Here is a 12805-nt window from a genome sequence, read left to right as displayed (position 1 = left end):
AAGGTCAGGGCACCCCTTGGCGTCGACGTCATGACAATGCTCTGGGACTTCTGGTTGGGGTATCTGTTCCTCCCAGTTCCCATGATTCACCGCGTTCTCAGACGGGTCAGACAAGGTGGACTTTCAGGGATTCTGGTTGCTCCATCTGGCCACTTCGGGTTTGGAATGCGGACATTCTCTTGTAGGGCTGGGCTACGTCTACCTCTCCTTCTCCAAGGACCATTCCATCATCAGGACTTGCCTCGGCTGAGTTTTAACGGCATGGCTGTTTAAGCCAGTCTTTGGCAGTCTAGATTCTTTCCCAGAGTTGTAAACATTCTCTTGTGAGTTTGTAAACCAGTTTCGGCTCGTATCTACCACCGCATATGTCGCACCTACATTAGATGGTGTGAAAATAGAACCTGGCATATGGATTCCTTTGGCAACACTGTTTCCTGGCATTCCTCCACGATGGCCTGGATGCAGGTCTTCGTCTGGGCTCAATAAAAGTACAAGTCTCTGCCCTTTCTGTATTTTTCCATCTGCGGCTGGCAGATATACCGGATATCGGGACATTTTTGTAGGGAGTTCTGCATATACAACCTTCGTATATTCCGTCCACGGCACCCTGGGATCTCAACTTAATATTAAATATGCTGCAGGGTCCCCCTTTTGAACCTTTGCATTCTACAGAATTCAGATTCTTAACGTGGAACGTAGTCTTCCCGCTGGCGATTGCATCGGTTTGCAGAGTGTCGAAGTTAGGAGCCCTTTCATGTCGTGAGCCATATCTGGTATTTCACGATGACAGAGCAGTTCTCTGTACCATTCATTCATTTGTTCTGAAGGTAGTTTCGGCTTCATATATCAACCAAGAAATTGTGGTTCCAGTATTCAAAGAAGGAACATCATCAGACCGAATTCTATGGCATACCTGGATATGGACAGGGCTCTCTGGATTTTTGAACGTAGGACCTCCCGCATTCGGTGCACATATTCTTTATTTATTTTGTTTAATTCCATAAACAAGGATGGCCAGCCTCAAAGCAGTCCATTGCTAGATGGATCACATCAACCATTAAGCAGGCTTATGTCAGTGCTAATCAACCTGTGCCAGACCGTCGAGTTGCTCATTCCACCGGCACGGTAGGAGCGTCTTGGGCAGCGGGAAATGGAGCCTCAGTGGAGCAGCTTTGCAGAACAGCCACCTGGTCCTCGTTCCATACTTTCACCAAATTTTATCAATTCCATGTCTTTGCGTCCACGGATGCCAGTTTTGCCCATAGTGCCCTACGGGTCTGGCTGTCAGAGTGGTCCCTCCCGTTGGAGGGGCTGCTTTAGAACGTCCCCATGGTAGCAGTGTTCCCCAGATAGGATGAAAGAGAATAGAGGCTTTTTATACTTAGGATAAATCTGTTTCTCTGATTCCATCTGGGGAACACTGCGTTCCCTCCCTTCTGCTCTTCTTCTGTAAGTCTTTGGTTGTGTGGCCTTTCTTCCTTGTGGTTTTTTAATTAAACGGAGGAGCTACAGTGGGTTGCAGAGGGGAGGGGTCTGTCAGTGGAGATACATTTAACAAGTTAGCTAGTTAAGTGCCAACTCCACGCTCCCCTCATAGAATCCATCGTAGCAGTCTCCCCCAGATGGAACCAGAGAACCGGATTTATTGTAAGTATAAAATCCTCTTTTTTGCTTATAAAGTGTGTGTCACTATGGTCTTTGCACCTTTCCACGATCTTTATCTACTGTTTATCTGTCATGTCCCCAGTTTTGAAGCAAGGTAGAATAACCTGTAGAATAATCTGAACCAGTTAGATCAGGAGAATTCACACAGCAGCACAGAGTGTTTCTGATGAGGAACAAGCTCATATTGGGGGGGTAGTGATCTGTCACTCGTGTACGAGGGAATTGAAGGCAAGCAGGAAGTCACAGACTGAGAGGAAGGAGCAGGGTCCCACATGAGCACAGAATACAGATGAGGCTTTTGTCACACTGATGCTGAGAGTTTGTGGTGTCAAAACACTTCTGTATAAAACCTGTCTGCTTTATAAATCCATTTTGTTATCAACTAATTTCAATGGCTGGGGAACTTCTACCATTATACTGTCTGCCTGAGTGAACACTTAATTCTGGAAGCCATTGCTGTAATCACTTATTTTAAGTGTTTTCTGTGTAGTCCCAGAGGAGATGTCAAGTCATGTGGATGTTGGCGTGCAGGACACCTCAGGTCATGTGGATGTTGGCGTGCAGGACACCTCGGGTCATGTGGATGTTGGCGTGCAGGACTCCTCGAGTCATGTGGATGTTGGCGTGCAGGACACCTCGGGTCATGTGGATGTTGGCGTGCAGGACACCTCGGGTCATGTGAATGATGGCGTGCAGGACACCTCGGGTCATGTGAATGATGGCGTGCAGGACACCTCGGGTCATGTGGATGATGGCGTGCAGGACACCTCGGATCATGTGGATGATGGCATCCAGAACACCTCGGGTCATGTGGATGATGGCGTCCAGAACACCTCGGGTCATGTGGATGATGGCGTCCAGGGCACCTCGGGTCATGTGGATGATGGCGTCCAGGGCACCTCGGGTCATGTGGATGATGGCGTGCCGGTGACCTCGAGTCATGTGGATGGCTTTCATGGCACAGTAGAGTCTGAAAGTAAAGGTACTTGTTTTTATTACACTACATTAGTTGACCTTTATATTTCACACAAGGTGTCGGGTTATCTGAGTTAATTGAATAGCAGTAGAGATAAGGGACACCTAGAGAAGTCTGTCCTATCAAACTGAAAATAAAATGTAATATGATGTAATCTATGATGTTATGTCTAAGACATGGCAACTACCCATTTACAAGCAAGAACTGGTCTTGGCTCATCAGCATCTTCCAAAGTTGAAAGCAAACTGCTTCATTTAGAGTTAGGAACAAAGCCAAAAAAAAGTGCAAATTAATTCTTGGACAAACTATGTTGCAATACAGCGGGTACAAATGCATTTATTTTTATTACGATTTTTTTCTTTGCATGCAGAGAAAGTATTGGCTGCTTTTGTATCACACATATACTACACTTATTTATTTTTACAGTACAGTTCAGAGTTGGGCTGAACTAAATCTGTCCACACATTTTACATTTGCCTCTATCCCTGTATTGCAACATGGTTTTGCCACATTACTAATTGACTCCTTCTACAAACCTCCTTGGAAAAAGGGAGTTGATGTATGGCGGCTTCCAGTGGCTGCTTATTAGAAAGTAACTTTTTGTGGGAAAGAAACAAACAAAATGGGTGCTGAATGTAGTGTAATTGACTTCTGACAGCTGTTATTATCAGCACTGTGCTGCACTTATGAAATGTTTTTTCATGTTTTACATTCTGCCTCACAGAGCTGGAAGAGAAACATAATGTTCCAGGAAGTGGTATGCATGATCCAGAACCCTCTTATTTCTCTCCTCCTGAGAACATCCAGACAAATGGAATAGCGGATGACGGACGGTCTGTGTCTTCCACGGATTACCTGGTTAGTTACACTGCCTATATGTCGTGTGTGAATGTCCTGGTCTTAGATCTGTGATTAGCTGGGGGAATGGTAGCATTATATTGAGTATCCTCACTCTTTTGACCCTAACCCCTTTTTAATCTAAAACATAAAATTGCGACTTCAGTTATGTAACGTATGCCTCTAACTCTGTGAAAGAATGCATTGGAGGGAGGCACCCAGTGTAATGTCGTTTTTGTTTTTTTCCCTTTATTAAGGAATCTGATTCTCTCCACGGTCAACATTCTGGTGCTAGATTCTCCCACATCCTCCAGAAAGACGCCTTCCTTGTGTTCCGCTCCCTCTGTAAGCTTTCCATGAAACCCCTAGGTGATGGACCTCCAGACCCCAAGTGAGTTCAGGGTCCCTACATGTTTTGTCCTAGAGGTGCTTGTAACTTGTGTGATTTTTCATAAACACTTTTATATGGGAACATTCATAGAGACTTCCTGTCACACCCTCACACTCCTTTCCTAGGAGACTGTTCTTGAGCTAGCAATTTCAGGTATTTGCCTTAGGTACAATCTGTTAAAGGACACAGTATATCAGAGAGAAGTGGCATCATGGCAGAACACTACCTGGAGTTTTTAACATGATGTAACATAAATAGCAAATATTTTCAGATACATTCTTGGCACAAGATCTTTAATAGCATAGTTAGTTCATATGCTAGTTCAACTTTACATTATGTGCTACATGTAAAGTACAATTCACTTAAAAAATATATAATGTATCTCTAATAATTACTCCCAGAATCATTATCTCCACCCCAACCAAGCTGTTACCTCACTTTGTTGAGTTTCTAATGCTGACTGGACCCAAAAGTGACTCATTCAGTGCATGCAATATTCAAAGCTTCCACTTGCCAGGCCTGATTCATTAAGAAAAGTAAAGCAAAAAAGATGAGAAACTTTGCACCTCTGCAAAACTATGTTGCATTGGAGGTGGAGGTAAATTTAAAACATGGGGGCAGATTTATAATGGGATAGGGCATGTCTTAGATCAACTTTAAATGTCAGTGTAAAATAAAGCTTTCAAGTATTTGTGTGCTACATGAAAAAACAGCCAGTATTTTCCTCGTGTGCAAAATAATAAACTCATTTGCACCCCTTGCATTTGCATCATGGTTTTGCCAATGTTCATAATTACTATTTTTTTTGCTTTACTTTCCTCAATGAATCGGACCCGTCGACACCAGGTTAAGAAACATTGTTGAGATTTACATGGATCCTTCACATATTCTGCTTGAGGGTGGAATGTTGGTTAAAAATAGATTTTATTTTTTCACCTTTAAAGATAGGCCTTATGAACGTTTTGCAGGTGTTAATGATGGGGGATTTCCCTTGAATTGACCCCATATCACACACATTTAGGGACATTTAAAAACATTCAAGTTGAGTGCAGACAGAATTGTCAGTTGACCTCTGCTCCCATGTTGCATATATGAAAATGTTGCTTCCCATATTGTATTCATTTTTTAACATTTAGTGCTTTTTCCTGTGAGCAATCTGCTGCTTTGTGTACAGTGAATTTTATACATGAATTGCCGTTACAATAGTTATTTTCTTATTTTTCCAGGTCCCATGAGCTCCGCTCTAAGATTATCTCCCTCCAGCTCCTCCTGTCAGTATTGCAGAATGCCGGCCCTGTATTTAGAACCCATGAAATGTTTATCAATGCAATCAAGCAATACCTCTGTGTAGCCTTATCCAAAAACGGGGTGTCCTCCGTACCAGATGTTTTTGAACTCTCCCTGGCCATATTTCTCAGTCTACTGTCCAATTTCAAGATGCACTTAAAAATGCAAGTAGAGGTAAGTAATAGACTGACACGTTGCCATGTAGACAATGGTGAGATGACACACCAGAGAAATGTCTTCAGACTTATCAGTGGTCTTATTTTTATTTTAGGTTTTTTTTAAAGAAATCTTTTTAAATATATTGGAGACTTCAACAAGTTCATTTGAGCACAAGTGGATGGTGATACAGACTCTGACGAGGATTTGTGCAGGTATCTGGTAATTGGTGGTCACCATCATATATACTTGCTGCATTATATCACAGTATACACTATGTCACAGTGTTCACTATTATATACAGTAGTTTCATAACATTCAACTTCCCCTATCACATGCATATAATAATTCTCGGTGACCTCTCATGTCACTTCCTTCCTGGAGATTAAAATGTTAAGGCCCTTTTGTCATTTTGTGTTTCATTTCATTTGCTGGTTAAATGTGAGTCTTTGATTTGCACTTTTAACACTTAAAATGTCCACAACGGTATGAGGACTATGCCTTGATATCCCTCCATATTAAACTGATTGCAGATTGCCAAATAATAAGAAGAGTAGATATTACCTGTAATATACATACATGAAAATTCAGCTATTAACGTAATTTTTTTCTGTTTTAGATGCTCAGTGCGTGGTAGACATTTACGTGAATTATGACTGTGACTTAAATGCTGCTAATATATTTGAACGTCTTGTAAATGATTTATCTAAAATCGCTCAGGGAAGGAGTGGACATGAGCTTGGAATGACCCCTTTACAGGTGAGCACTTAGGAGGATAGAGGAGTGGCAGCTCAGAGAAAGGTGGCGTGCGGGAGATGGTAACAGCTTTATGGAGGGGAGCTGAGTAGGGTAACAAAAGATGGCGGTGAAAGCTGGGTAGTGGAAGTTGGGAAGGATGATGTAAAAGCATGTTCCCTTTTAAATCTGCTTGTGTCTGATGTAAGTGTGATTAGTTACTTGAAATAAAACTAATCTTTTTAGAACCATCTTGCTGATTTATACCTGTGATCCCCATACCTGAGAGACTTATTTAAAGTTATAGCATGGGAATATTAAGACAGGATTCTGCTACTGATCACCTGTGTCATTGAAGTCTATGGATGATAGATTAAACATTATATTCGTAGTATGATGCGTTGACAAACATGCATATCTTACCTGGGCACACTTAGCCCTGGAGGGGAGGCGTCAAAGGATATGAGTGATAGTGGGTCAAGTGCCCCAGAACAGCCAAGTCTGGGGAGCATATATTTGCATGATGGGGGAGTGGAAGCGCTCAACCCAGATCAAAGTCGGTGGCCATGGATTGCACCTCATATCTTGACTTTGCCTATCTGGACCACACTTTAAAGTATTTTGGCATGGCAGTCCGTGAATGGTACATGAATCGCTCATGCCCTACAGCTTCATTAGCCAGGGTCACTCAGTCAGCAAAGCCTGCCCCCCCTTGGGCCATACACATTCTAGCGATAATGACCTTAGCCTGGGCAAGGCGGTTGAGAACATACCGGTAGCCAGTAAAAGATCCACTCCCAGACCGTACACACATGTTCTGGGGAACAGCAATGAAACCGTGTTTCCTGTATACCCTCCACCACTCTTGCCAAAAAGTTTCGGACATCAGGGCAACTCCAGAGTAGGTGCCAGAAGGTAGCACCAGCCTTTTTGCATTTTGGGCAATCCGCATCCCATCTGCCACCCATCTGAAGCAACCTGCGCATATACAGCTCCAATCCTCATCAGCCACAGGACCCAGATCCGTCTCCCATCCTCGGTATAATCCCTTGAAGTTATGAATGGTGAGGAGAGAGAGAACATTAGCAATACGTATAGATTGCCAGTAAGGTATACCTGTCCAAGGGAAGTTATTCCTGCGGTTCTTCTGGGGGAACTGCTTCGGTTTAAATAGTTCAGGAAGATTAGAGTTAGCTCACAGCAGGGTGTCGGGGTCTATTCCCACAGTCTCTAACATCCCTTTTAGTACTTTCCATATCAGTAAGGCCTGTCTAAGCAATGGCGGGACTGTTCCCTTAATCCAGGTACCCAATAGGGCCTGTATGGGGTGGTCTATCAAACACTATCCATCTTCCCAGGAGGCTCAACAAGTCAGCCTCAGGGGAGCTCAACAAGTCAGCCACTCTCGGAGATGCGCCTTTCGCGCAGCAAAGAAAGCTCTAAAGTCCAGAAGGGCTAGGCCCCCACATGCACGAGAACAACAGAGAAAGGTCAACATGATTCTTGTCCGCCTCTCCCCCCAGACCAGAGAGGACAAATGCCTGTTAATTTCGAAAAAGAGTAGTCTTGGGATATAGATAGGGGAATGGTGCAATGGATATAGGAATTTGAGTTGAAGGATCATTTTAATTAGATTCACTCTACCCGATACAGATAAAGGAAGTCTCGTCCAGGTAGAGATCTTGGCCCGAAGATAACTGGTCACTTTGTCTATATTCAATGATATATAGTCAGCTACTGAGTTTGTGACACATATCCCCAAATATTTAAATTTGAGCATTCATTGCAGCTGGCGGGTCCCCTCGGTAATTTTGAAAATGATGGCCCTCTGCATTAATGAAATGTAGCATACAAATATCTGAGCTATAAATTGGTTAATTATAAATGATTATTTTTATTACGGTGCACTCTCTGTAGTATAAAGACCTACAATAACAGAGAAAAAAAGAGATACTACTTGTGGGAGGCAAACCTATCGTTCGGAAATATAGCCAATAAGTATTGTCATTAACAGGAGGAGATGGGGAAAAAGCTCATACCAGTTGATTCCAACTGACAGAATGATCAGATACACTGATCTAATATGGTAACATATATCAGCTAGGCTATACATATGCAATAGATTAACTAGGGGATTTAGATGTGCTTAATTATTGATGCAAGAATTTGCATATGTATCAGTAGTAGCATATATAGTCAGCTTTAGTGTCATGTGGCACACATTATGCCAATCAAGGATATAGTGAGCTAATTGATGATAAGCTCACTCATATTCTAGAACGACTACAAGATCCTTGTAAACCTGACATCAGTAGTATACACGATCAAAGCTGTCAGTCTCTGTTATAGTAGAACATATGATCTATTTAAATATGAAATAGTGTATGTTTACATCATGAATTCATATATATATATATATATATATATATATATATATATATATATATATATATATATATAGTTCCTCTTTCATCCTATCTGGGGGACACTGCTACCATGGGGTTGTATGAGGAGAGCGTGGAGATGGCACATAGTGCTGACAGACCCCTCCACTCTGCAACCCCCTGTAGCTCCTCAGTTTAGTTTAAGTGCCTAAGGGAGATGGACTTTTTTGGTTAGCATAGTTTTTAACTTTTATTTATTTTTTTATTCCTATATTATTTTTTAGAAATATATATATATTTTTTTTAAGCTATCTAACACACTCCTATTAGGCAGCCACACTACACTGTCTTGTGAGAGCCTGACAGCGCCTGCAGTGTTTAGTGCTGACAGGCGACTGAATGAAGTCGCTGTCACACTGATAGCCTCCCTACATACCGGCGCGCTGCCTTAAGAGGCATAGATTGCCGGTAATCGGATCGATGCTGGCCTCCATCTAATTGAATCATACCAAGTCCCCCCCCTCAGAGAAAGGAGGGGGGAATATTGTTTAAGCTGCATAAACTTCAGCAGGAGGAGAACAAAGGATACATTATGCGGTGGGCTGTTTAAAATAGAAACAAAACAGTCACCAATTCCAGGAACAGAGGCAGAAAACCTTGGGGGGCGGAGGCAAGGTATATAGAGCTCCCTCACCTCTACTGGCATGCTTGGACTCTCCCATATGTACGCCAAGAGATTTCCCGGGAAGACAGCAGATTTTCCTCAGCCTGATAACGGGGGCACTGCTGACTGACTCCTCTCCTGCATATCTGGTCTAGCTGGAAGGCCAAGTAACAATATTATATACCTTTATACTCTGTATTGGCTATATTTCTTAATGTGTTGCAAGTAGATTAAAATATATTGTATTCTACTTACTCAACCTACATCTTTTCACATCTTTCTTTGTACAAGATGCAACTTTGGCTGCCATAGATTAATTAGTATACTTGTAATTATTTCAATCCTATATCTTGTGTGATTGGATTTCTATTGCTTCAGTGTGTTTTCCCTTTAAAAATATGTCTGATAAGGGGAAAGCAACACTTACAAAATATTTCACTTGTTCAAAGTGTAAAGTTAAATTGCCAATTTTACAAAAGCACCTGGGTGCCCTTTGTACTGACTGTGATGCAGGGAAACACACTACGCAGACCCAGATGAATGTACTACCACTACCGGAGGAAACGACACGGGCATCTTCTCTGGCGCAGTCGGTTACTACACTGGTCCAACTGCTTACTAAGCCTACGGGGCTAACAGCAGTTTCTGCTGTTCTGCCCGCCACTTCAGTAGAAACTGCCCTCCCTGTGACAGTGGGGATTCCAGTGACCGCCGGGACATCTAAAGTGGCTTTGGCGGGTCCATCATCCTCTCTTGCTCACCCAGACCCTTCCTCTGGAGAACCAGCCTGGTTCTCATCGTTGGTCAGAGGTCTAGAGATACTAAAGGGGTTTCTAGACACACCAGGGCCTATACTGAGCTAGAAATAAAAAGGCTTTGGTCTGCAAATCCTCTCTGACAGAGATTATCAGAAGAGGAGGCTGAGCATATTATTGACTCAGATTCTGCGCAGGTCACGCACCTGGAGGAATCCTCTAGATATCAGGGCATTGATGATCTAGTCTTGGCAGTCAGTTAAACCCTGGACCCTATGGATTTGGATGAACCCAAATCTTCAGATCAGGGTCTTTTCAAAAAAATGAGAAGACCCGCTATCCGTTGTCCACTGTCAGTGGAATTAACAGACATCGCACAAGCAGCTTGGAAGCAACCGGATCGGAAGTTTTCTATTCCAAGAAGATTCCTTGCCCTGTTCCCGATACAGGAAGAGGATCTGGCCCGCTGGGAACATATCCCAAATTTTGACACTCCGGTAACTCGCTTAGCTCGTCACACAACACTTTCGGTGCCAGGAACAGTGGCCCTGCAGGATGCCACTGGTACGCAAGGTTGAGGGTCATTTAAAATCAACCTATGTAGCGGTAGACACCTTTTTTAGACCCAAGTTTTTATATCTGCGTGGGTTGCTAGAGCGATGGAAGCATGGGCCGAACAGTTGGCTGAGGAACTGCAGGACTCAGACTTGCTTCCCCTTGCCCTGCATCTAAAGATGGCATCTGAATACTTATATGAGGCGGCCCAAATTGCAGCCTCTATTTCGTCCTCCATATCTGCTACGGCGATGGCAGCTAGAAGGGCCCTATGGCTGAGGTCCTGGGACGCAGAATCTAAGAAATCGCTTGAAACATTACCTTATTCAGGCACAATGTTATTTGGGCCCGAATTGGATAATATTGTTTGCCAGGCCACTGGTGGCAAAAGTTCTTTCTCTATTGTTCTTTGGGGACACCGGGGACATTGGGGTATAGAGTAGGGACAGGGCGATCTGGCACTTTAAACTTCTGTTTATTGAGCCCTAGCTCCTCACTTTCTATGCCTCACTTCCTGTAAGCCTCAGTTTAGTTTAAGTGACCCGCGAACGTGCTGCGTCTGGGCTGATTAGCAGCCCACTTCTGTTAGTTTTGTTCGGAATATGTTTTTTTTTTTCTTTCTTTCCATCTGTGCCTGACAGCCACCAGGTCAATGAGCCAAGATGCGACTGTCAATCACCGCTCCCCCGCACTTGCCAGCTGTCGACTCTGATGTGAGGAGCCCGCATCGCCGGACAAGAGCAGCTCCCCTTTTCTGTCCTAAGTCCAGTAAGGTAAAGGGTTGGGGGTTGTTATTTTCAAAAGTTTGTCTTTTACTCTGTGGGCCTTTATTGTAAGGAATCCGGACAGAAAAGGGGAGAAGCTGGAGTTGTTTTCCTGGGTTTTGTCTTTTACTCTGTGGGGCTGTATTGCAGGCTCACTATCTGTTCAGAATTGTGTGCTGCTTGTCATGTTTGTTTTGTTCACTGTTTACTACACTGTTTTGTGTGTTTTGTCCCATCTGTTAACATGTTAGATAAGGGAAAATCCATGCGTGGTAAGGCTGGTGTTACATCTATGTTGAGTTTCACCTGTGCTTTCTGTCATGTTACGTTACCATCTGGACAGTCAGGCGCACAGGCTCTGTGTGCAGCCTGTCAGTCCTCAGAGAGCATACCGTGTGAAACGGCAGCTGCTAGTTCAGATACGGCAGAACCTGCCTGGGCTCGGTCTCTCTCCTGTACAGTGGCTGAACTTGCTCAGTTGGTGCAGTCACAGGCTGTGGCCGCTCCATCTTCTAATTCAGCTTCCACTGTAGCGAGTGACATGGGTTCTGGTTCGCCAAGTCAGGGTTTGACTGTTTCTACCTCGGCGGAGTCTGTAGAACCATGTTATCCTTTTCCTCCTGAAGTTCTTGCTAAATGGGAGATGCCTCCACGTGTGGATGCTGCTGTTGCAAGGTTAGCCAAGGCAACTACTATTCCTACTATTGATAACGCAGCTATTCTTAAGGATGGTACAGACCGTAAGGTTGAGGCCGTCCTTAAGTCCATTTTCGTGGCAGTAGGTGCCTCTTTGAGGCCTGCCTTGGCATCTGGGTGGGTGAACAAGGCTGTAGATCACTGGTCGGAACAGCTGTTGGAAGGTTTGTTGGCAGGCTGGCCGTCCTCTGAACTGCTTCCATTAGTGGAGCAAATTCAGAGGGCGACAGATTATTTAGGAGAGGCAGCTATGGATGCGGGACTGATTGTGGCACGTATTTCTGCCTCTACAGTTTCGGCTCGTCGGACTCTCTGGCTTTAAGTCCTGGGAGGCTGATGTGGAGTCTAAAAAGGCTCTTAAGACCATACCTTTTTCTGGGGGTGTTTTGTTTGGACCTCAGCTTGACTCCATTATCAGTCAAGCAACAGGATGAAAAAGCACTTTTCTCCCTGTTAATGATCCCAAACAAAGAATGTCCAGATTTCAGTCTTTTCGGTCACCAGGCAGGTTTTCCAGTCTATTTTTCTCGTGCCAGTCTTCTAGGGGCAAGTCATCCGCATGGGCGCCAGGCCTGGTCTGCTCTACGTCCAGCAGTGAAGCCTGCAGACAAGCAGTCCGCATGATAGGCATCTTTCTCCTCCGCTGTCGCCAGTGGTGGGAGCCCATCTTCTCTTGTTCAGGGATCAGTGGTTTCAGTCTACCACCGATGTTTGTGCTGGGGGGGGGGGGGGGGTGGACCGGGGAAATAAGATCGATCTGCTCGGTCTTTCTACCAGACGGTTCTTTTCCACAGGCCTTTCCACTTGTCCACGAAAATGTTTGGCTTTTTACGAGAAGTGATTCAATCCCTCCTTTCTTCCGGAGTGATTATTCCGGTGCCAGATTCTCAAAGAGGTTTGGGTGTTTATTCCAACCTTTTTCTCGTGCCGAAACCAGACT

The 12805-nt window shown here is 44.0% G+C and overlaps 1 protein-coding gene across 2 annotated transcripts in view; it reads left to right on the top strand.

Annotated features, from left to right (window-relative positions):
- Nucleotides 1–12805, top strand: part of ARFGEF2 (ARF guanine nucleotide exchange factor 2) — a 128781-nt gene that overhangs the window by 29866 nt on the left and 86110 nt on the right. The window contains exons 7-12 of one of the 2 annotated variants that reach the window (XM_075176426.1): nucleotides 2156–2647; nucleotides 3366–3499; nucleotides 3736–3869; nucleotides 5096–5330; nucleotides 5428–5527; nucleotides 5932–6071. In XM_075176426.1, coding sequence (XP_075032527.1) covers nucleotides 2156–2647; nucleotides 3366–3499; nucleotides 3736–3869; nucleotides 5096–5330; nucleotides 5428–5527; nucleotides 5932–6071 — 1235 coding nt within the window. The remainder of the gene's footprint in view (nucleotides 1–2155; nucleotides 2648–3365; nucleotides 3500–3735; nucleotides 3870–5095; nucleotides 5331–5427; nucleotides 5528–5931; nucleotides 6072–12805) is intronic. The other variant, XM_075176427.1, reaches the window with a different exon arrangement.

The sequence above is a fragment of the Mixophyes fleayi genome, chromosome 6 (genome assembly GCF_038048845.1).
Source record: "Mixophyes fleayi isolate aMixFle1 chromosome 6, aMixFle1.hap1, whole genome shotgun sequence".
NCBI classification, from domain to species: domain Eukaryota; kingdom Metazoa; phylum Chordata; class Amphibia; order Anura; family Limnodynastidae; genus Mixophyes; species Mixophyes fleayi.
The sequence above is the reverse complement of the archived record's forward strand: the minus strand, read 5'-3'. Positions and strand labels throughout refer to the sequence as shown.